At 45.0% G+C, this 22,122-nt stretch overlaps 1 protein-coding gene across 1 annotated transcript in view; it reads right to left on the bottom strand.

The window, feature by feature from the left end:
* Positions 1 to 6,759: 6,759 nt before the first annotated feature.
* BEND3 (BEN domain containing 3) overlaps positions 6,760 to 22,122 on the bottom strand; it is a 28,307-nt gene continuing 12,944 nt past the window's right edge. The window contains exons 2-4 of the mRNA XM_081044838.1: positions 21,978 to 22,025; positions 20,762 to 20,964; positions 6,760 to 9,835 (exon numbers count right to left, since the gene is read on the bottom strand). Of these exons, the coding sequence (XP_080900964.1) occupies positions 7,589 to 9,835; positions 20,762 to 20,964; positions 21,978 to 22,014 (2,487 nt within the window). The 5' untranslated portion in view covers positions 22,015 to 22,025 and the 3' untranslated portion in view covers positions 6,760 to 7,588. The remainder of the gene's footprint in view (positions 9,836 to 20,761; positions 20,965 to 21,977; positions 22,026 to 22,122) is intronic.

Genomic DNA, 22,122 nt, shown 5'->3' with positions numbered 1-22,122 from the left:
TGAAGCCCCCAAGACTGCAGTCAGAGTAGAACAGCAAGTATCTAAAGTAGGCCATTTCTGTTTAGAGGTCTGGAATGGTGATACCCATTTCTGGAGCCCGACTCGGAGGGATTAGACACTATTAGATACTTCCCCACAATAAGTGTAGAGAATTGTCTTAATGATTGTAGGGGAAATCCCTTAAGTCTCGATTCTGAGACAGATGAAGTTGAGGCTAAAATGATAGCAGCCAACTCTGGATCTAAGCAACACAGCCAGTATTAATAACCTGAAGAGAAGGCACCCACCCATCACCATGGGCCTAACACAAGCTGAAGTATATGCCTCCTCATGCTTGGAAATGTGCTTGTGCTAGGATTTTGGCTTGTCAAACCCAAGAAGTAGATGAGATTAAAATCTTGGGTCAGAAATAGCAGGAACTGAACCCCAGCAAGACCACGGCGATTGAGTTCTGCAGCCAGCACCCACAGCATACTTAGCAACTGTGTTTGAGTCTGAAACAGGAGAGAGGAACTGCAGTCCTTCCTGCACGTGTGCCTCAGGCCCCAGGGCAACGCTGTCACATTTGGGATGGCTTCAGTGGTCTGCACGGAGGGGAGGAGCCACGGGTCTGCTTACACCCACATGCATCTTGAAACTGAGTTTCAGGCAAGAGTTGTCAGGTTCTGTGCCGTTTACCATCAGAACCTTGACCCCAAGCTAAAGAAGGCTTCTTCACTACCAACTAATGAGGTTGGGACTAGTTATAATAGAATCAAGGAATGGTGCCCAGGAGATAGCAGGTGTTACAAATACTATTGCTGAATGCATTTCATTTAGAGATGGAGATGATGCTTTCTGCATTCCTTGTTTTATTTCCTGTGGCACTGAAAGATTTCCTGTGTCAAACACTCTCACTTGGACGGATCCTGAAGTTTGGACTGTGGACAGTCTTCAAAACCCCGTTACATGGCGGGGGACCACTAGACAGAGACGAAAAAATTTACTAAGCACAGCTATACAAGTGGCAGCACGGAAATCAATAGCACACAGACGTTGGAGTCAGCTTCGTCATCATTAGAAGCCCCCAGATCTGCTAGCTGCTATGACCTGACCAAGTTCCTTAACTCTGGAAGCATCCCTTCTGTAAAATGGGGGATGAAAATACCTACCCCACGCGTTTCTGTGAGGATTAAATGAAACAATGCTTGTCAGGTCCCTAGCACATTCCTGACTCGTTACAGGAGCTCAGAAAATGGGAGCTCTTATGAAAAACAGAACTCCATGTAATTTAGGGACCCACTGTCACTTCTGAATACACAGCTGTCACACTGCTGGAGCTTCTGGAAGGAGGGGCTGTGGCATTACATGCTTTCAACCTCTGCCAGGGACACAGTTCACCATCTGGACTACAAACTCTAGAAGAACAAATGCATTCTTACTCCTTCAAGTCAACAGACATGCTTCCCCATGCAGAAATGTTCTGGCAAAAGCCATCACATTTGGTTGGTGCCCCGAAGCTGTAATGCTGAAGCATGTGTAAACTTGTCTCTTCCCACTGACCTACAAGCTGAGATTTAGTTTACCACTAGTTAAGAAGTAGTCAGTTTTATCTGAACACAACAGGAAACCACTTCTGTCAGCTCAGATCTAGTTCTAAAAATCAGGAAAGTGCTAAGCCTTCAGTTTCTATATGTACATAAGATATTCATGGCAAATTTTGTGAAGTTAGTGAAGTCCAGTGATTCTGCGTGCACCCTCCCCCAAACATCAGCACCAGTGTCACTTGGGAATGCAAATTCTTAGGCCCCACCCCAGTCCTGCTGAAGCAGAACCTCTGGGGAATGGGGCCCAGCCATCTGGTTTTAACTTGCCGATGCTGATAGAGTCCGACCCAGATGCCCGTTACCAGGGAGCCCATCCCCTAGCTGTTGGAGGCCAGCTACCCACACACAGTGGTCCATCTGGAGCACTTACCTTGGCCAAAGGAAGCCACCCTGTCAGGCAACTTACTCTCTTCCCCTGGGCAACACCCCACACAACCATCAACCGGAACTAATTCTGCTGAATGATTCGTATTCTAGGAGTTCAGTGGGTGGGAATGAAGCTAGACTGCAGTGAAGGCCACGCGATTGCTGTGGCCTCCCTTGACCCCATCCTGCTTTCCTCACGCTCCTCCTGACATCGTGCCCTCTATCAATTGCACAAGAACCTCAGTCTCAGGCTCTGCTCTTGGGGAATGTGATCCACGCAGTTCCTTTCACAATCTCAAAACGTTTACTATTACCAGAACACGTCTGTCCACAATTGCTGCAATTATTTCACCCAAGGCAATTCTAAAACCAGCACACCAGACAAACTGAGGATGTGAGTGAAAGGACATCACATTGGGATCTGAATCTTTGTACATTGTGGTTCAGGAGGTTTAGCTCCTGAGATGGTATGGTGCAGTAGAGACAAGCTTGGGTTCAAATCTTGACACTGCAATTTGCGAGCTGTGTGACCTTGGGCAATAAAACTATTTCTCCTTCCTTACCACAAAACAGATAGTAAGTTTTATAAAAATTAAATGAGATGGCATTAACTCCATTCAGGGCCTTAGCTTTGTTTTTACTTTTAATTGGGGAATATTGGGGAACAGTGTGTTTCTCCAGGGCCCATCAGCTCCAAGTAGTTGTCCTTCAATCTAATTGTGGAGGGCGCACCTCAGCTCCAAGTCCAGTTGCTGTTTTCAATCTTTAGTTGTAGGGGGCAGAGTCCACCATCCCATGCAAAGATCTAACCCGCAACCTTGTTGTTGCGAGCTCTAACCAACTGAGCCATCCATGTGCCCCAGGGCCTTAGCTTTCCTAACAGGTTAATTATGGAACTTAGTTCACAGGCCTTTTGAGAGGATTACAAGAGATGACCCAGGTATAGCTCTTAGCAGTATGCCTGGCACATGGTATATACTCAACAAATGTTAGGTGCCATTATAAAGAACAGGAACTATTAGGGTGGCGCAAAAGTAGAAGGTTAAAAATAATTGCAAACACCACAATCATTTTTGCACCAACCTAATAAATGTTCACTCCTTTCCCATGACTGGCCAGGGCATGTTAGATTTATCTGGAAGCTCCCTTAAGAGTCCACTGCATCTCACCATTCCAGTGATTATGGAAAGGAATTTGGTGTGTTCTTATCTCTGAGAACTAGATTTTATAAAGTAACCTCACATATATTGAATTTCTCTGTGAATTTTCTTGGTAGAAAACAAAGATACTTACAGCCAGAAGGGGCTTAAAGCATTTAGCTTTCCTTCAAGTCTTGATTAAATTCCCTTGTGGACCTAGCATTTGGGGCTCCAGCCCCAAACCAGCCCTAACCTGCAGGAGACTCAAAGCACAGAGGTGTCAGGACTCACAGCTGAGCAGGCATGTACTGCAGGAAAAGTGCTCTAATCACAGGCCACAACTTACTTTATATATTGTGACACTTGGACCAAACAAAAAAATTTCTCTGACAGCCTGAGACATTATTTTTACTATGTAATAGTACTTAAAGTCAATGATATAGAATTAGCCAAAGAGAAGAGGTGAGGAAACACAGGCACCCTTTTGTTATCAGTTCATGTGAGCTTTGATCCAAAGGAGAGAGGGAAATGAAGCTCTGCTAGCTTGGCAGCAGGCACGGAGGGTCTGGCACGGATGACGAGGAAACGTAAGAAAAGGTCACACGCACCTCCCACTGTGTGGCCAGGAAGCGGTTGGTGCAGAAATGGGCTAGGATGTATTTGTCGACTTCTCAGTCATTCAGCTGTGACAAACTGAAATCCTGTGAGCTGTGGCCCTGATACCCAGAGTGAGGAAGCCAGAGGTGCCCCTGGAGTGTTCATGTCTTCCCCTGGAGGCCTCACGGAAAGACAAATACACCGAGACATGTTCCGAGAGACCTCTCTGCCTTCAGAAAAGAAGATGTTACGAGACAGATTTTTTTCTATTTTTATAACATTTTATATAACTCATAAAACAGTGCTTGTATAAAAATTCACACAAACTTGCTATAGAGCATACAATTTCCGAAAATGTCCTGGGTTTTTGTTACATTCAGTTTTCTAAGGATGCACTCAAATCAATGGTAAAATGCAGACATTATGTGATAGTTCATTATCTTTGGTAAAACTATTCTCATTATTTTGTCTTCTCACAGTATGAACTCTGAAATCCACTTTGTGCAGGGTCTGCTATCACTAGGATGTCAGAACAACATTAAGGCTGGATCTACGTGAGGCAAGTCTTTCCAAATGGCAGTAACAGCCGCTTGGCCCCTAACCCATTTTCAGAGGGTCTATCTAAACAGGCAGGGTGAGAGCTCAATGACCTCCAATCAGGGGTCTTGAGACCCCTCCCTCAAATCAGGCAAGAAGCCAATATTTGGAAGGAAAGGTGGAAACTGAGGCCATCTCTACAGGAACCCCAGTGGCCATGCTGTGGGGTGGTCAGGCCAGTAACTCTTACCCTTTAAAGAGCTAACCCATCCACCACTAGTAGATCCCATTGGTTGGTTGATGATTGCTGCTGACATGGTACCCGCCCCCAACTTAAAAGGTCCAGGGTCAAGACTGAATGGGGAGGGGCACACTAACTAACGCCCATGACACTAGACATGACTTTATTCCCTGTCAAATGTCTGTCACGTAGACACAGCCAAAGTGAACTGAAGCAGGATTAGAACACAGTACATTCATGACTATCTTATACATTCTTTTAAAACTTACTAACACAGAAAATGAGGGACACTACCACCTATTGTGACTTGCTATTTTACTTAACGTCAGAATGTGTCTGTGCTAGTCTTTAGTCCTCCAGATACAAGGCCAAAAAAGAAAAAAAAACAACAAAACAACTGAAAACCAAAGAATTTAGATGGGGAGGGGAAGAGATTTGCCAACAGATTTTATGGAAATTTGAGGGATATTACTGAATTTTGAAAAAAAAAATAAGTATTTTGTACTTCTATTGCTTCATGTACAAAGCTGCCCCTGGAGCCCGCCTGTATGGCTGGGGAACTGAGGACACCGCACAGACAGACACGGGACCTGCAGGGGTTTCCTGAGGAGCCAGTCCGGAGGCACAGGAAACAGCTCCCAGAGTGTGTCCACCTCTCTCCACTGAAAGAGACTCTAAGATGTGGGGAAAAGAGGCCCTACACAAGAAAAGTATTAAGGAAACCACCAAAATAAGGTTTCCAAAAATTGAACGTGCTCTGGGTTATAGAGACATATTTCACTCCTAGAACCCGGAACCTGATGATTTTTTGTGGGTAGATAGGATTTTAAAAAAATATTAATAAATGATTGTGCTTCTAAAGTTGCAGGGTCACATTCCACCGTCTAGAAAGCAGGGCAATTTTCACATGGCTTGGAATCCTCTTGGATTCATCCTAGAGACCAGAACAAATTCCACGGTACCCTCCAGCCAGCAGGGCCAGCAGGCGAGAACCACTGCCATCTTTGGGTAGGGCATGTGTGTGCATGTGTGTGTATGTGTGTGTGCATTTGTGTGTTAGACAGACTAAGGCATAGAGAAAGACCCAGGTAGGGGGCAGAAAAGTGAGCTCCTGGCTGCTCCAGTCCCTTCTTTCCAGGCACAAAGAGGTTGAACTGAGTCACATAGGTCCCCTTCATCTCACTTCAGTTTTTTAATAAGAAATGTGTGTGCGCGTGTGGGTGGATGAGAGAGTCATTATGTCCCTGTGCATTTCTAGATTTCAATAATTTAGGTCTGCAGTTTCAACAGAAATAATCTGTAAATGACATTTAAAAGCAAATTTACTGAAGTTAGACCACCAAGTTTACATTGCTCAAAACCAGTCATATATATATATATATGTACATATATATACATATATACATATATACATATATATGTATATATACATATAAAGCCTGCTAGATAGGTGCAGGCAAAATTATGTCAAACAGCCACCAGAACTGAAGTCCTTATCAGCTGTATAAAGATAATTCACAGATTGTTTCTATTATTTCTGCATTTATAAGGTAGCAAAATACTAAGCCACGAGGGTTTTATGACTATCCTGTGTGATTCATTCATTTTCCAGGTTTCTGGTATAATGTATTCAGTTTGAATTCCTTTCCTTTCCCTCTTAGGCATTTGGCCCCCAAAGTCGGTAGGTGAAAGTCAGGTAGGTGAAGTTTTTAAGGACTTCTCAACTGTTAGGAAATTTCCTCGTTGGAACTACTGGAGAATATGCCACTGGTCTGAAGCAGTTTGACTTTCCCAGCCAGTGGGGAGAGAAGAGATATGTCACCCCGAGGCCAAGGGACCAGCCAGATGCAGGACAGCAGAACCTTCTAGGGGTTAGAACACAGTGCATTCATGACAAACTGAATGTACTTCTAGGGTGTCTGAGGGGAAAGCTCTGACTGGACCCTGGGAAGGGACATGGGCGCCCCATTTGAGATGACCTGTATCCTTACAATACCAGGTATCCTCAAGTGAGCCTGAGGGTGTGAGCCGGCCCTGAGGAACACGGACTGGGGCGGCTACCCCTGAGGGGGTGCGGGGTGAAGTCACCACACAGCTCTCAGACCTGGGTTTTGTACAAATACACACACAGAAAGTAAACAGTTCTTGGTGAGCACACAGGGACCTATCCTTAAATCAAACATGGAACCCATTATCCACACACGCTGTTTACCAGGGAAACGCATCTGTCTGCCCCTCCAACCAGCATCCTCGTGTGGAGAGGGAAGGGGCAGTGGAAGGACACAGCTCAAATGACATTGCAAACGTGTTTCCACGTCTATCTACATTCATATCATCATCATCATCATCATCATATCACCATCATCATCCAGTGTTCTTGTCTACAGAGAGAGAGCACAACATTCTGCCGAGAGCAACGACGCACAGGCCGGGCTGTGAGTAAGCCCCTTCCCTCGGCGCTACAGTAGAAGGGAGAATGTGACCATGATCTCAACGTCACACTATTCCATCCCCTCCACTGCCATCCAAGGGACATCTTGACTCTTTCAAAATCAGATGTAAAAGACAAGGTCAGTAAAATCAGTCTATGCTACCTGAAGCTATTATTAGCTATCATGCATGAACATGGCACTTCTAAACATTTCATAAATCTGAAACCATCTTAAAAAGGAATCCCAGCAACTGAAGTCATTTTACAGTACTTCACCTCAAATACGTAAAAGAATTTTTTCTAAGCAAAATGGCCCCCAAAGAGCCCAATGATCTTTCTTAAAAAGGGTTTCTTTTTAATTAGAAAAAATTGATAAAAATGTTAGATGTAAAATGTGGGAAGAGGAACAAGAGAGCTACTGCATTTGCATTTCAAATTGAGGGGAAGGAGAGGAACACAGACCAGGAGAACCCCCTCTCCTGAGGCTTCTCTGCCCTCACATCTCAGCCCTCCCCAAACCATCTGCACCACTGGGAACTCAGGACAAAAGTCAGAAGAGACCAAAGGCGAGTTCTTCCTTGTGGTTGGGTGGGTGTGTATGTGTGCAAAAGTAGTAAGCCACTCCCCACTAAGGTGCATGTCTGTGGGTACCGTACACACGCTCCGAAAGGCTCAGGCCCCAGGCTGCCCATCACTTCTCCACTTTCTTGGCTTTCTTCAGGATGTCACATTTTTTCCTGTTGGGACGGCGGCACCGTTCATCGATGCTGGGGATACATTCATAGTGCCACACCTCCTCCATCTTCTCTACGGGATAGACTGCCTCCACATAGTGGCGGATGAGCCTGAGCCGCGTGGGGTCCAGCTGCTTCTTGTTGCAGGCCCCGGAGTGGTTGTACTGCAGCCGGAGATTTTCCGCCGTGAAGAGTTCGGGAAAGAGCCTGACGAGGAGGCGGGCGGCGAAGTTGCCCACCGAGAGGCTCTGCTGCACGATCTCGCGCACCTCCTTGTCTGATAGCAGGTACGGCGAAGGCACCGGGAAATCGGGCGAGGGAACCACCAGCTCATCCAGAGGGATCTTGCAGAAGTCCTTGCTGCTTCTTTCGGGGGGTAGCGGGGGCCCCTCAAATTCCTCTCGGAACCGCTCGGGGTTGATTGCATAGTTTGCCAGGTCTCTGCACTCGGGGCCTGGCACGTGGACCTTGCGCTGCTGCTGGTAGGAGCGCCTCTGTTCCGTGTCCCGGCGCCGACAGCGCTCGTCCAATTTGCCCACAAACTCCAGCGTCCAGACACGGTCATTCTTGGCTCGGGGGTAGAGCAGCTGCACGTAGTGGCGAATGAGCTTGATGCGGGATGGGTCCAGCTGCTTCTTGCCCAGGGAGCCACTGCAGTTGTACTGCTTCCGCAGGTTCTCATGGGTGAAGAGCTCGGGGAAGAGGTGCACCAGCAGGCGCGAGGCGAAGTTGCCTATAGACAGGCTGCTCTCGTAGATGCTGCGAAGCTGCTCCTTGCTGAGCAGGCAGTCAGCGCCCGGTACCTCGAAGTCAGGCTGCGGGATCTCCAGCTTGTCAAAGTCGATGGGCACCAGCCAGATCTTCTTGGACCGCCGGCCCGGCCGCTCACCCTCGAAGCTGTCCTCCACCTTGACCACGGAGATGTCGTCGGGCAGGCTGGAGGAGTCATAGCAGTCATCCCGCGGGGGCTCACCTTCGCTGCCCCCATCCGGCCCAAGGCCCTCGAGCTCATCATTGATGCGCTGGGCGCACTGCTGCAGCCAGGCCTCCTCCTCCTGCATGTCGGGGAAGTAGATCTCTGTGTAGTTGCGGATGATCTGCAGCCGCTGCGGGTCCAGCTCCTGCTTGCCACCATCCCCGTAGCAGCTGTACTGCTCACCCAGCTTCCGGTGGTCAAAGAGCTCCGGGAAGAGCCGGTGCAGAAGGAAGACGGCAAACTCGCCGGGTGAGGAGGCTTCGTCCAGGAACTCGGTGAGGTCCTGTGTGTCGACCACGTGGTCCGAGGCGATGGTGCTGCTCCGGTCGAGGGACAGGGCCTCCTCCTGGTCTTTGTTGTCCAAGAAGTGGCCAGGGTCTACCTGCTCCGTCTCAAAGAAGCTGGCCACCTGGCCCCCTGGCTGGCTGTCCTCCATTTCCCGCTGAGCCCAGAATCGGCTGAAAAAGTCATTCAGCTGCGGCAGGCACTCCGCCTGCCACACAGCTGTGTCCTTCACCGAGGGGTAGTAGACCTCCACGTAGTTGCGGATGAGCTGCAGGTGCAGCGACTCCAGCTTCCGCTTGGCCGCAAAGCCGCAGGCACTGCAGCCACGGGAAAAGTCCACGTCGCTGAAGAGCTCGGGGAAGAGCTGCACCAGCAGGCGGCAGGCCAGGTCCCCACCCGACAGGCTCTGGTCTACAATCTGCTTGAGCTCGGCGGCTGTGAGCTGGTACTCTGGGGGCGGCTGGAACTTGGCCACCATCTCGGTGGGGCTCACTTGCTTCTTGATACGGCTCACTTCCAGGGAGAGCAGGTCCACCTTGCTGTGCAGCTGGGACATGTTTGAGGAGAGTGTGTTGAGCATGTAGAACATCTTCTGGATCAGAAAGTAGATGTTAGGGTCGCCGTCGGTGGCTGTGGTCGTACTGCCACTCTCCCGCTTCTGTGGCTCGTTCAGGAGCCGAAGCGGTGAGGGGCTGTTGCTGGGGTTCGCCTTCTCCAAGAGCTCGTAGGTGCTGAGCAAATCCCCTGCAGGAGGGTTCTTCTTCTCCATGATCTTGTGCGAGATGCCATACAGAGGCTTCTTGTAGGACGGGGTGGCCACGTCATTGCAGGGCTCCTCCTCGCCGGGCCACACACTGACCAAGTTCTTGCCCCTGCTGGCCTGCTCCCCGTTGCCCTGGCAGGGCGAGCTGTTCTCCCGGTTCCTCATGCCTGCGAGGAGCGCCTGGAAAACAAAAAGTCTGTTAGGGGACTGTTCTGATTTACAACACTCAACACGGATCTGTGTCACACACACAGAGGGACCAAGGTCAAAGCGAGAGCATGTGGGGAACTGCTTCCTATGCCCCAGAGTCACTCTGCCCATCCAGGAACGCACCATGAATACAAACCCACATCCCAGTGCCAAACCTGCTGGCTCTACTTCCGGAAAGGCTAAGGCTAGACCCGAAGACTTTAAATTCCAGCAAGACACCAGCGCTGGATTTCCTGCCCAGAGGGCCCAACAGGAGTCCAAGCACAGATGCTGGCAAGATTGGGCGAGAGCTCTGCTAGGGATGGGAGAGAGACCACATGAACACGAGGAGCTCCTGTGGCAGCCCTGCCATTGGCAGTTCACCCCACTGACCCAGGCCTCAACTGCTCTCGGACTCCTGCCTACAGCAGTTCCAGAAGGCAGCAGCGTGTCCTCTGGTCTGCAGGTTTTAGGATAGATGTCTCCATCAGGACAACTGAGATGCACAGTGGTGGGCACAGGACAGGGTCTCGACAGTGGCAGTGTGCTGCCAACTCTATCCTGCGTAGAATCACGTCTTATCTCGGATTGGGAAAGGACTAGCCCAAACTTTCCAGAGCCTGTGCAATTGTGAAATTCCGAGAAGTGATGAGCCTCCCAGGTTTCTAAATCTTGGTCTCCTTGTCGGTCCAGCAGCCCTTCTCAACCAGAATTCCAGGAAAGAATTAAGCTACACTGTCTTGAGGCACCTACTGTATGTAATGAATCTCCTACGCATCTAGGTAGGATACTAACTCAACAGAGGTCTGTGAAAGAACTTAGTGCCACCGAAAATAATTTCAGGGACGGGTTCCTCAATTCGCCGAAGGAAGGTATACTCTGCAAGTCCATTATTGCTGGACTCCCAGGGAAGCTCAAGATACCCTTTAGACCCAGCAATCCCTCTCCTGGGTATCTACCCAAAAAATCTGAAAATATCCATAAAGACACGTGTGCTCCAATGTTCATTGCAGCTTTGTTTATGGTGGCCAAGACATGGAAACAAGCAAAGTGTCCTTCGATAGATGAATGGATAAAGAAGTTGTGGTATATATGCACAATGGAATACTATTCAGCGTTAAGGAAAGATGATATAGGAGCATTTGTGACAACATGGATGGATCTTGAGATTATAATGCTAAGCGAAATAAGTCAGACAGAAAAAGTAAGAGAACCAAATGATTTTACTGATTTGTGGTACATGAAACTGAAAACAATAAAAGAACGAGACAAACAAATGAAGAAACAAAAACTCAAAGACATAGACACTAGTTTAGGGGTTACCAGAGAGTAAGGGGGGGAAGGGAATGGTAGATGAGGGTAAAGGGGATCAAATATATGGTGACGGAAAGAGAACTGACTCTGGGTGAGAAAAATACAATGTGATATATAGATGAAGTAATACAGAATTGTACACCTGAAATCTATGTAATTTACTAACAACTGTCACCCCAATAAACTAATTCAAAAAAAACACAAAACAACAACAAAAACAAAACAAAACAAACCAACAAACAAAAGATACCCTTTAAGGACCTCAATGCTTGACTCCAAGCTCTATGGACAGCAATCGCCCTGACCTTTGGGAACCTCGAGTTCTCACTACTTTCGTTGCTTTCATCAGTAGTTTTCCCTAGAGCCAGGCCTTGCACATTTTAAGGGGCTTACTTACATTTATACAGACAGGTGATTTTCCACAAACGTTCAAAGGCAATTAATTTAGTGGAGGGAAGGATAATCTTTTCGACAAATGGTGTTGGTTCATCCCACCATGTTCCATATACAAAAATGAACTCAAAATGGATTGTGGACCTATATATAAAACCTAACTTAAAATCCTAACACTTCTAGAAGAAAACATAAGAGAAATCCTTTGAAACCTTGGTTTAGGCAAATATTTCTTAGATACAATACTACCAGTACGATCCATAAGAGAACAATCGGATAAACTGGACTTCATCAAAATTAAAAACTTCTGCTCTCTGAAGGACACTATTAAAAAAAGGAAAAACAAGCCCAGGCTGGAAGAAAATACTGGCAAATCATTTATCTAATAAAGGACATGGATCCAGAATGCTTCGACAACTCTTAAACGCAATAATAACACACAACCCAATTAATTATTTCAACTGCCACTTCAAAGATATATATATATGGCACATAAGCACATGAAAAGATGCTTCTAATAACATACAAATTAAAACCACAATGAGATTAGGTTATATCAACTCCACTAGAATGGGTATAATAAAAAATACAGAAAATAGCGAGTGTTGGAGATGATGTGAAGGAACTGGAATTCTTTTTTTTTTTCCTCCTTCTTCTGCCTCTCCCACCCCACTCCAGTTCAAGCCGTGGTTTCAGTCTAGTTGTGTAGGCCACAGCTCCCTGGCCCATGCTGGTATTATAAGTCTTGCGTTCCCCCCTGGCTGAGGCTGGTCGCCAGGCACTGATGGGAGCACACGGCAGACCGCAGCAGCACTCGGGCAGCTCATGGCAGTTTACACCAACCTCCAGCTGCTCAACCAGGGAGAGCCATTGTTCACAATCTTAGCTGTAGAGGGCACAGCTCACTGGCCCATGTGGGACTCGAACCGGTAACCTCAGCATTAGGAGCACCACGCTCCAACCACCTGAGCCACCAGGCTGGCCCCAGAATTGGAATTCTTATACATTGCTGATGGGCCTATAAAATGGTACAACCACTTTGGAAAATTGTTGGTACTTTCTAAAAAAGTTAAACATACATGGACCATATTATCCAGGTATTCCATTCCTAGGTATTTATTTACCAAGCAAAATGAAAGCACGGGATCATATAAAGACTTCTAAGCAAATGTTCATGACAGACCTATCTGTAAATAGCTCCAAACTGGAAACACCCCAAATTTTTATTAACAAGTATATAAACATTATATTTGTACAACGAAATACTACTCAGAAATAGAGCTGACACATGGTATTCAGGATGAATCTCAAAGTAACTGTGCTAAAAGAAGCCAAACAAGAGGCCACAATGTATGATCCCATTCACATAAAGTTCTAGAAAATGCAAATTTACCTAGTGGTTACCTGCGGGTACAGGGAGAATACATGAGGCACAAGGAAACTTTAAAGGTATTGGTTAATGGGTATGTTTACTATGTTGGTCATGGTGATGGCTTCACTGATATGCACATGTCAAAACTTATCAGGGTTGGCAGGTTAGCTCAGTTGGTTAGAGCGTGGTGCTCTGAGCAGGGTTGCCGGTTCGATCCCCACATGCGCCACTGTGAGCTGCTCCCTCCACAACTAGAGTGACACAACTACTTGACTTGGAGCTGATGGGTCCTGGAAAAACACACTTAAAATAAAAAGTTAAAAAAATAATAATAATTTTTAAAAAAGAAAGAGGAGCTGTTCAGACAGGCTACTCGATTCATGAATAACATGACTGTAGAGATGAAAGGAGTGGGTAAGAGCTCAGCTCAACCATCAGGTTGTCCTCTGTGTGACCTTGGTCACATTATGTGACCTTTTAGATCTCAGCTTTCTGTGTGTAACTCAGAGGTAAATAATGGTACCTGTCTCACGGGGGTTTTGAGAACTTAATGAAATAATGTATATAAAGCACTGAGCCATGTCTGATCATAGTTAAGTACTTAATATTTATTATTACAATATGATTATTATTAAATAATGTTATTCCCAAGCCAGAGCAAAAGCAACACACACACACACACACACACACACACACACACACACACACACACACCCAGAAACTTGGAGAAAAGAATAAAGATGGTTGAAAATTTATCCCCAATGCAGTGTGTTTAGGACGGTGGGTTATCATTAGTAAATGGTGAAACTGATTCGATGTATCATGAGTAGCATAAGAGAAAAGAGGGAGGGAAGGAGGAAGTATGAAAGAAAAAAAAGAGATAGGAAGGAAGAAAAAAAAAGAAAATAGAAAACACCAGAGTGCACTGCACATAGTTTGGTGTCATTTCTCTGTGTGCACCTACATGCTTATAAATCCATATATGTGAGCTGTATTTCTCTATAACATAGGTTTGGCTCTGGATCACTGTTGAAAAGCACTGCCAAAATAAATTCAAAGTGCCTTACTGGCTAATCCCTGTAGAACGTAAATCAGGTTTTTAATAACTTATTCACCATTAAATTCCATTACACCAAAACAATTAGGAGGTCCCATGGGATCATGAAATTACCACGAGGTTTTACCAATATAGAGAAATTTTAATTTGTAATGACAATCATTAGAGAAATCATAACTGCATTAGTAGTGATTTTAGAAAAGGGGCCTTTGCTTTACAAGTGATCCCACTCATATTTTACAAAGGATCCTGTGCAAAGAGCTCACCAGAAACTCCTAGGCCATGCAGCAAGGGTACACGTTGTAGAGGGAGATCTGTCCTAATTCATCCCCAGCTAGAAAGTAGAGTACCAGGAAAAGTTTCTGGGTGAGTGGTCTGAATACCAACAACAAACAGAAGTCCTTTGACTCCTCCACCTTCCCACAGCAGGCAGAAGGCCCGAGTATATGGGAACTGGAAATCCCCTCTATAACTCTCCATATTCAGCCTCATTAATAAAAATATGTCAGTTTCTACCAAGCATGTTAGAAACACTGCCATCAATAGAAACATTTTTGGCTAAGCCGCTTCAATAAAAAAATTAAGTTAAAGTCCCAGCAGAGGGCAACATTCCTCACTCCCAAAGACCTTGGATACACAATTCAACACAAAACACAACACCAGAACCAAAGAGAAAAGTTCTTAGATATCCCCACACTGGTGCCCTGTCAACTCAGTGCTTCAATTAATTCCACAAATGCTGCCAAGCCGACGATGAGCTGGCTTCATTTGCTGCTGCTGATAAAATCTCTGCTCAGCTGTCTAGGAGTATCAGGAAATCTTTAAATCTGTGCTACTTGGCACTGGGTGTCTGGCTGACACCATTCCCGATTCTCCGAGGCTCATCTTCCAACCATATGGGAACTCTGCCATGCCAGCATCTATCCTGGATTTGATCAGGGCATTTCATTCACCACCAGCACCCTCAGACTCCGGAGGGAATGCCCAAATCTGTCAGCTAGAGAATTTGAACAAAAAGAGGTTGATGTTGGGTTATAAGTGAGGGGTAAGCAGACTATTTAGGAGAGATTCCACGTGTCCGTGCCTAGCGTCATCCCAGAGATTGGGTCACCATGGAGATCCTCCAAGGACTACACATCTTCTTCAGGACTCCAAATCCAACAGCAGTCACTGAATTCAGTTCAATGAATGATGAGTAGCTAAACGGTGCCCAGGGAGTCAGCAAACTGGAACACCAAGGAAGCAGCATGTCTTCGAGAATAGGGAGTTGAGAATATAGCATCAAAGGCAGACCATGCAAAATACCACCTCCTCCAAATAATCGAGGCAGGGGTGATGCTTACCTTTTTCATTTTCAACAAAAATTTTTTCATCATCATCATCATCATCATCATCATCACCATCAAATGACCAGAGGTAGTCAGCAGTAAGGGTTGGAAGAGCTCGCTACCACCCAGAGCCAGCCAACAAATTTTACTGGGTAGTCACCATCCGGCAGACACTGTGCAAAGCCATGGGCACACGGGAAGAAGCCCGACAATCTATGCCCTCGTGGCTTTTACCTTCTGGGTCATCCTTATACTACCAACTGTGTATGGAGAGGATGAAGAATGTGCTACCATGCCTGAAAAAATAAGAATCTGGAGAGATACAGCAACGATAACGGCAGGGAGAAGAAAAAGATAAGAAGAGCTGGCAAAACATCAGGGCAGGACATCGCAAACGCTCCTCACAGCATCGTACAAAGTACCTCCCAGCCCTTAGGTGTTTCAGTGCATAGCTCTGAATGGAGCCGGCTTCCTGAGCCTCAGGAAAATGGGAATGGCCATCGTACCTATCCGCTATGGTTGTTGTGGAAACTGTTATCCATCTCCATCTGGTATCCAGTAACTGACACTTAGGAGGTGTTTAGTACATTTGCACTGAACGAACAAGATGGCATTTCTGTTCTCTAATTGAAAAACAAACCACAGTGACACCTTAGGATTAAAAATAAACAAAGAAACAAAAACCCCCAGGAGAGCAAAGTTAACTTTTGCCTGGCATACAGCTCCTGAAGCTCCTGAATATCGCCCCCACTTCCGAGAACAAAAAGATGATTACCAATGAAAATGTTGGCTGCTCACCTTCCACATCTGCTGTGTTTGGCTATGAAGGCTTTTCCAGTGCAGGCGCCAATTAAGTCTTTATACAGCCTTTTGTTAGATTTTTTGAGGGAGGTTTTATTTTTCCTCTTAGTGTTTTACTAGATGTCACTCATAAATAAGTCGTCAGCACTGATCCGATTCTGAACCATTAGCACCAGGGCTCCCACTCAAACCCTCCCCGCTTCCCTTGGGGTTAGGAGAAAATGGTGAAGGGTGGTCTATGTTCTGACTTCAGCGGTGCTCAATCTAGAGAGCGTCAGATGGCTTTGCTTGGTAATTCCGTGTCATCTTCATTCTGATCTATGTGGAGGGAGGCAGCTGAATACTGACCACAGGAGTGGGAGTTGCAGATGACGGTGGGGGGCAGTAAGTCAACCTTTCTGAAGGCTGACGTGAGGCAGCCCTGTGCTGGGCTCTTTCACCGGCATCTCAGTGATCCACACAGTGAGGTGAGCAGTACCACCCGCCTCACCGGGGAGGAATCTGAGAGGTCACATAAGTGGCCACAAGCCCCACGGTGAACTGCCCCTTTATCTGACTTCAGCGTCTAAGCTCATTCTGGTATTTCCTATCCATGTGAGCTGGATCCGAGCAGGTGCGGCTCACCTCCCTGGACGAGGAGCAGGGAGCTGAGTGTGCCAATCCATCCCGATACCTCGCACCAAGAACAAGGTGGCATCCTGGCGGTCTTTTTTAACTTTCACGCCTGAGGTTTGCTTGTCTGGTGAAGACACTGATTCTCTCATCATTGGTTTCTTACACGGATTGAATGAAATATGGAATGGTGCTATTTGCTGAGTAGGCACTCAATAACTGTTAATGTATTTCCTTTCCAGCTTTTTTGATTATTGCTTGTTTCTGCGTCCCGGTTCCTCTGGTCTCACCCTGCGATGAAAGTGCTTTAAAAAGCCGCATATACTCCCTGTCTCCGCCTCCACTCCTGCCACCACATAGGTAAGAAGGATCACAGAAAATTCAAGGGGAGAAGAATAAAGGATTATTCATTCTGAATTAGGACTATACCATTTTGAAAAATCAACATATTCTATAATTTCATAGATTGTTCTGAAATCCCCAGGGTTTGGAGGCTATTGATTTACCGACACATCAACTTATACGAACTGTAAAAGGAAATACTGCTTTGAAATCACATGATACCTTTCTACAAGGAGCTCAAGGATTTCAAAAGGATTATACTTACATACGTTCTTTTTACAGAACAGGAAGGGATGCAGGAATATCAACCTCACTTTCAATGAACAAAGCTAATAAAGTGAACAAAGCTAATAAAACACCCAAAACAAAAACCAGGATTAAACATGTCTTTTCCTTTCCAAAATCTAATGGGTTAGAACTGTAGCCAATCCACTGAAAAGTAAACATATGTAACCAATTAGAATATGTAAATTGCACCAATCATCTCAGAAATATTTAAATACATTTTGGTTCCCTTTTCTCTGAACATGACAGAATTCCTGGGTGACGCCAGAAGCTCCGGCCCCACCAGATCAAGAGGAGCATTCAAAACTGTCACATCATTCATGTGATGTGTGGGCAATCCCCTCCACGAACCTCGGGTGGAGTGCCAGCCCAGTGCCAGATCTTTCCGGACTTGCTTCACATACTGAAGGATTCAACTAAAACACAAATCATGAGAACCTTCTTCCCTTTCTGTCCCCAAGAATATGAAGGTGCTCCCTTCTCTGTGATGCTGGGACAACAAAAATGTAGTGAATGAAGGGATAAAGCGTTGATACCATTTATGCATTGAGGCAGCAGGGCCACCTCGGGCTGTCCCCAAAGGCCACCATCCAGGCTCCACGTGGTCAGAATCCCTTCTTGATGCAAGAGCGTGTTCTTTCTTACTGTGGTGGGTTATTAAAAACAGCCATACTAGTTCCCCCATCCTGTGTGAAAGCCTCTTTGCAATGTGACTTTGTTGCTCTTACCACCAGGGGTGGAGTCTTATCTTTCCATCCTTTGGGTCTAGGTTTGGCCATATGACTTGCTTTGACCATTGGGCCATTAGCAAATGTGATGCAAGCAGAGGCCTGAGAAGTGTTTGCACTCCAGCGCTTGCCCTCTTGCTCCCAGGAACTCTTCCATGTCACATGCACCAGCCTGGACTAGCCCCCTAGAGGATGGGAAAGTGCATAAAGGGAAGCTGCAGTCGTCCCCCCAGCCCAGGGGAGACCTCAGAAACGAGAATGAGGTCATCCCAGACTAAGCCCCAACCATGTCAGCCCAAATCAGAACCTCCACCACCTGGAGTACCAAACTGTGAATAAATAAAACAGTGGTTGTTTAAAGTGGCGGTTTTTTTCTTTTCTTTTTTTTTTTTTGTAAGTGGAGCGGGGAAGTTTGTCAATAGCAAAAGTGCATCAATACACTCAACTTCATGTTCCACTTTTTTAACTCTGGCTTTACTTGCACACTGGAAGGAGTTTGTAGGATTGGTCATAAACAGATGACACACAGAAGAAAATATTTTCAAGAGTTCCTTTAGGAACTTAACATACTGCCTCTCAAACTCTCAACACTTCCAGACTAACCTCTAGGAATCTAAACCATAAAACCACTCACAGACAGGCTGTAGGTTTATGTATATGAATGGGCATTATTTGTAATAATACAAAAGTGGAAACATCTAAATATCAATCATTAGGGCAAAGGATAATAAATTATGGTTTAAAGTAAAACATAAGAAAAAGCGAATGGTTAAATGCTTTTCAAAGAAGTTATTCTAACCAACTGGTAGCTTTCATTTACCAAGGCAGGTATCTCAACAGTTGGGAATCTTAGATTTAACCTGCAGACACTATTTACTGCACTGGAAACCTCCACCCACAAATGAAACTTTCTCCCTGTCACAAGATATGCAACAAGTGGCTGGTTTAGGCAGCCAGAGTCATGGGTGAGATATTTCTAATCAATCCTTTATAAAAAATGTTCATATAAACGTTCATATAAATGTTCATATAAAAAAATTCAACTTTTTCCCTGGGCATTATAGATTTTTAAAAATGTATGGCTGTAGTATTACTCATGATAATCAAAAAGTGGAGCAACCCAAAGGTCCATAAACTGATGAATGGATAAAAAAAAAAAAGGTATATCACACAATGGAGTATTATTTGGCCGTAAAAAGGAATAGACAGACCGATACATGTTACGGCATGGATGATCCTTGAAAACATTATGCAAAATGAAAGAAGCAGACACAAAAGGCCACATACTGTATGATTCTATTTATAAGAAATGTTCGGAATAGGCAAACCATAGAGACAGAAAGTAGATTAGTGGCTGCCAGGAACTAGAGGAGGGATGAATGGGCAGTAACTGCTACCGGGTATAGGATTTCTTTGTGGGGTGATGAAAACGTTCTAAAATTTATTGTGGTGATGATTGAACAATTCTGTGAATATATGAAAAACCACTGAACTGTACAATTTAAATTGGTGAATTGTATTATAATATGTGAATTATATGTCAATAAAGCTGTTTGAGGGGGAAAAAAACCCAAATAAATCAGTGCATCACTCAATGTTTCATGATGTGGAAGGTTAGTCCTCATTATCATGGAATGTAAACGTATATTTAAATTCTGGTGAAAATCTTAACATCATTTTGCTAATTAAAGGACAGCTTTCACTTATTGAAGACTCACTAAGTCTCTAAAATCCCCAAATTCCCAACTTATTTAGATCTGCCCTAGCATCTAATAGAGGAGAATTAAAGTGAACTAATAACAACCATAAGAGCCTCAGGCTGGTATGTTCTGGTTAATGATAATGAACCTTGAAAAACGGAGACTCTTTTGAACCGACATGGAGAAGTTGAAATGCCTCTCTGGGTCCCCCAGAGAGAGGTGGGGGGCTGGGCTGGAGAGCTTGGGAAAATGTTCCAAGAGTTTTAGGAGTTAAGGTGTAATCTGCTAGTCCCCAGGGAGACTCACTGACGAGGCATCCCAGGCTGCCATCTCTTCGTCTCCCAAAGCCACCCCCGCCCCCCTCAGTCTTCACTGTTTGTGCACATGTCTGATTTCCCATCTGGACTATAGGCTACTAGAGGGGGCCACCATGTCAGTTCCATTTTCTGTCTCTCTCAGAATTCAGCAAAGTTTTCAACATAACTAGCAGGTAACTAAGAAATAAATCAAATTCATAAAACAGATAACTTAGGGGTAACAATTATAATACAGAAAAATTCCCCACTTGACAAAAAGATGCACTGAAGAGTTTCTTCAGGCAACAAGCTCCCCTCGTTGATATAAAAGATGGATTTCATTTAGGAAAAGACCTGCTAAACCTCCCCTTTTCCAGGAATCTACATTAAGCATGTACCATGTAGAATATAGGTTTGCCATGAACAAGCTTTCTTTCCCTATAGAGCACAGCCAAACAAAGAACTCCAAAGCTGATGCTTATAAAGACCCCTCCCCCCATAATGAATCCAGACACACACAACATTCCAGTTAATGACACTTCTTAGACACTCAAGCCAGAGATGGGACAGCTGAAACGAGAGCTTTCTCATCCCCAGGGATTCGAGTTGCCCAGATCCCACGAGCAGAGATTCAGCGTCTCATCAGAGATTGAGGAACCAAGCAGACACGGAAGGGGCTGGGACCTCACCTCAGGAATCAGCCGCCGCCTCTTCACGCTGGGGGCAGAGTCCGGCTGGCCCTCGCTGCTACCCGGCTTTCGCTTGCTGGAGTCCTGCAGGGCTATGAAGACGCTCTCCAGAGGGTGTTTCTCTGAAGACCTGGAGTTCACTGAGCAATCCAGTGCAGCATCTTCAGTTTCCGTTTCCACCTTCACAGTGTTATTTTTCACAACTGTGGCAGAGAAGAGACAGGGCTCAGCGGGAGGAGCACTGAGCAGCTGGGAGATCAGCGCGGTTCCCTGAGCGACAGGTTGTTTGTGGACCGCCCTTTGACACTACCACTCAGATAATAAAGCCTAGTCACAATAAAACTCTGCCTTCCAAGCAAGCAGTTTTTATCTTACCACACGAATGCTATACAATAAAACCATGTTCCAAGAACATTTTGTTTAAAACTGTGGTGGGGGGGAGAATGGGGAGGAGGAGATGGAGGGAGAGAAACAAATACTATCTTTTTAATGATGCTTTTAAAAAAAGAACTCTGGAAAGATAGGTAAGGTCCTCATAACAGATGTGTGGGTGCAGGGGGATGAGAACCAGGGGTGGGAGACTTTTCATCGATTTTTTTTCATTTTGTATTTTTTCATAGTTTTGAACCATGTGAATGTATGACCCAATAAAAATATTAAATTAAAAATAATTTTAATTGGTTGACAGTAATTATCACAATATAATGGGCTCTAACTTAAAATATTTAATAAGGATAGATTTTAATTGAGAATTATCTTTGAGTAGATGTAGTCACAAAGTGCATTAATATTCTTGTTGGAATATTTTGTGGCTATTCCAAAGTATAGAGTGCCTAAATTTTATGTTGAAAGTGTTTTTCATGACTGGTATTAAGTTTTCTGAAATTACACATGGCTTTTCAAATTTCCCATGTATCCAAGATACGCTGTATTGTTAGGATCTTGTCTTCCAATGTATGAGAGGCTATCAACCTCAGAACGTTCTATGTTAATTTTATTTTCAAGAAAACTTCAAGCAGCCAAGAAGAAATGAAGCCCAAATTAAACTTGAAAATGCACCTTAAAGTACTATACATATACACATATACACACACACATATGTACATACATATAATACATTTGAAATATGATTCTGCTTGATTTTGATGGAATGGCCATTAAATACACATTTTAACCTAAAAACATAATAATTTTTAATAAGTTTTGGTTTTTTTACCTTCTTCTACATCTTCACTGAATTCAGCTGAGTTCATCTTCTATTCCACTAAATGAAAAGACAAAGACAAAGTCTTGATTTATTGCTTGATTCATTTCTTACTTTTCCCTACCCATGAGAAATTCCCTTCCCCTTCCTACCCTGA

Source organism: Rhinolophus hipposideros (assembly GCF_964194185.1).
Source record: "Rhinolophus hipposideros genome assembly, chromosome: 3".
NCBI lineage: Eukaryota > Metazoa > Chordata > Mammalia > Chiroptera > Rhinolophidae > Rhinolophus > Rhinolophus hipposideros.
Note: the sequence above shows the minus strand (reverse complement) of the source record. Positions and strands in the feature narration are given on the sequence as shown.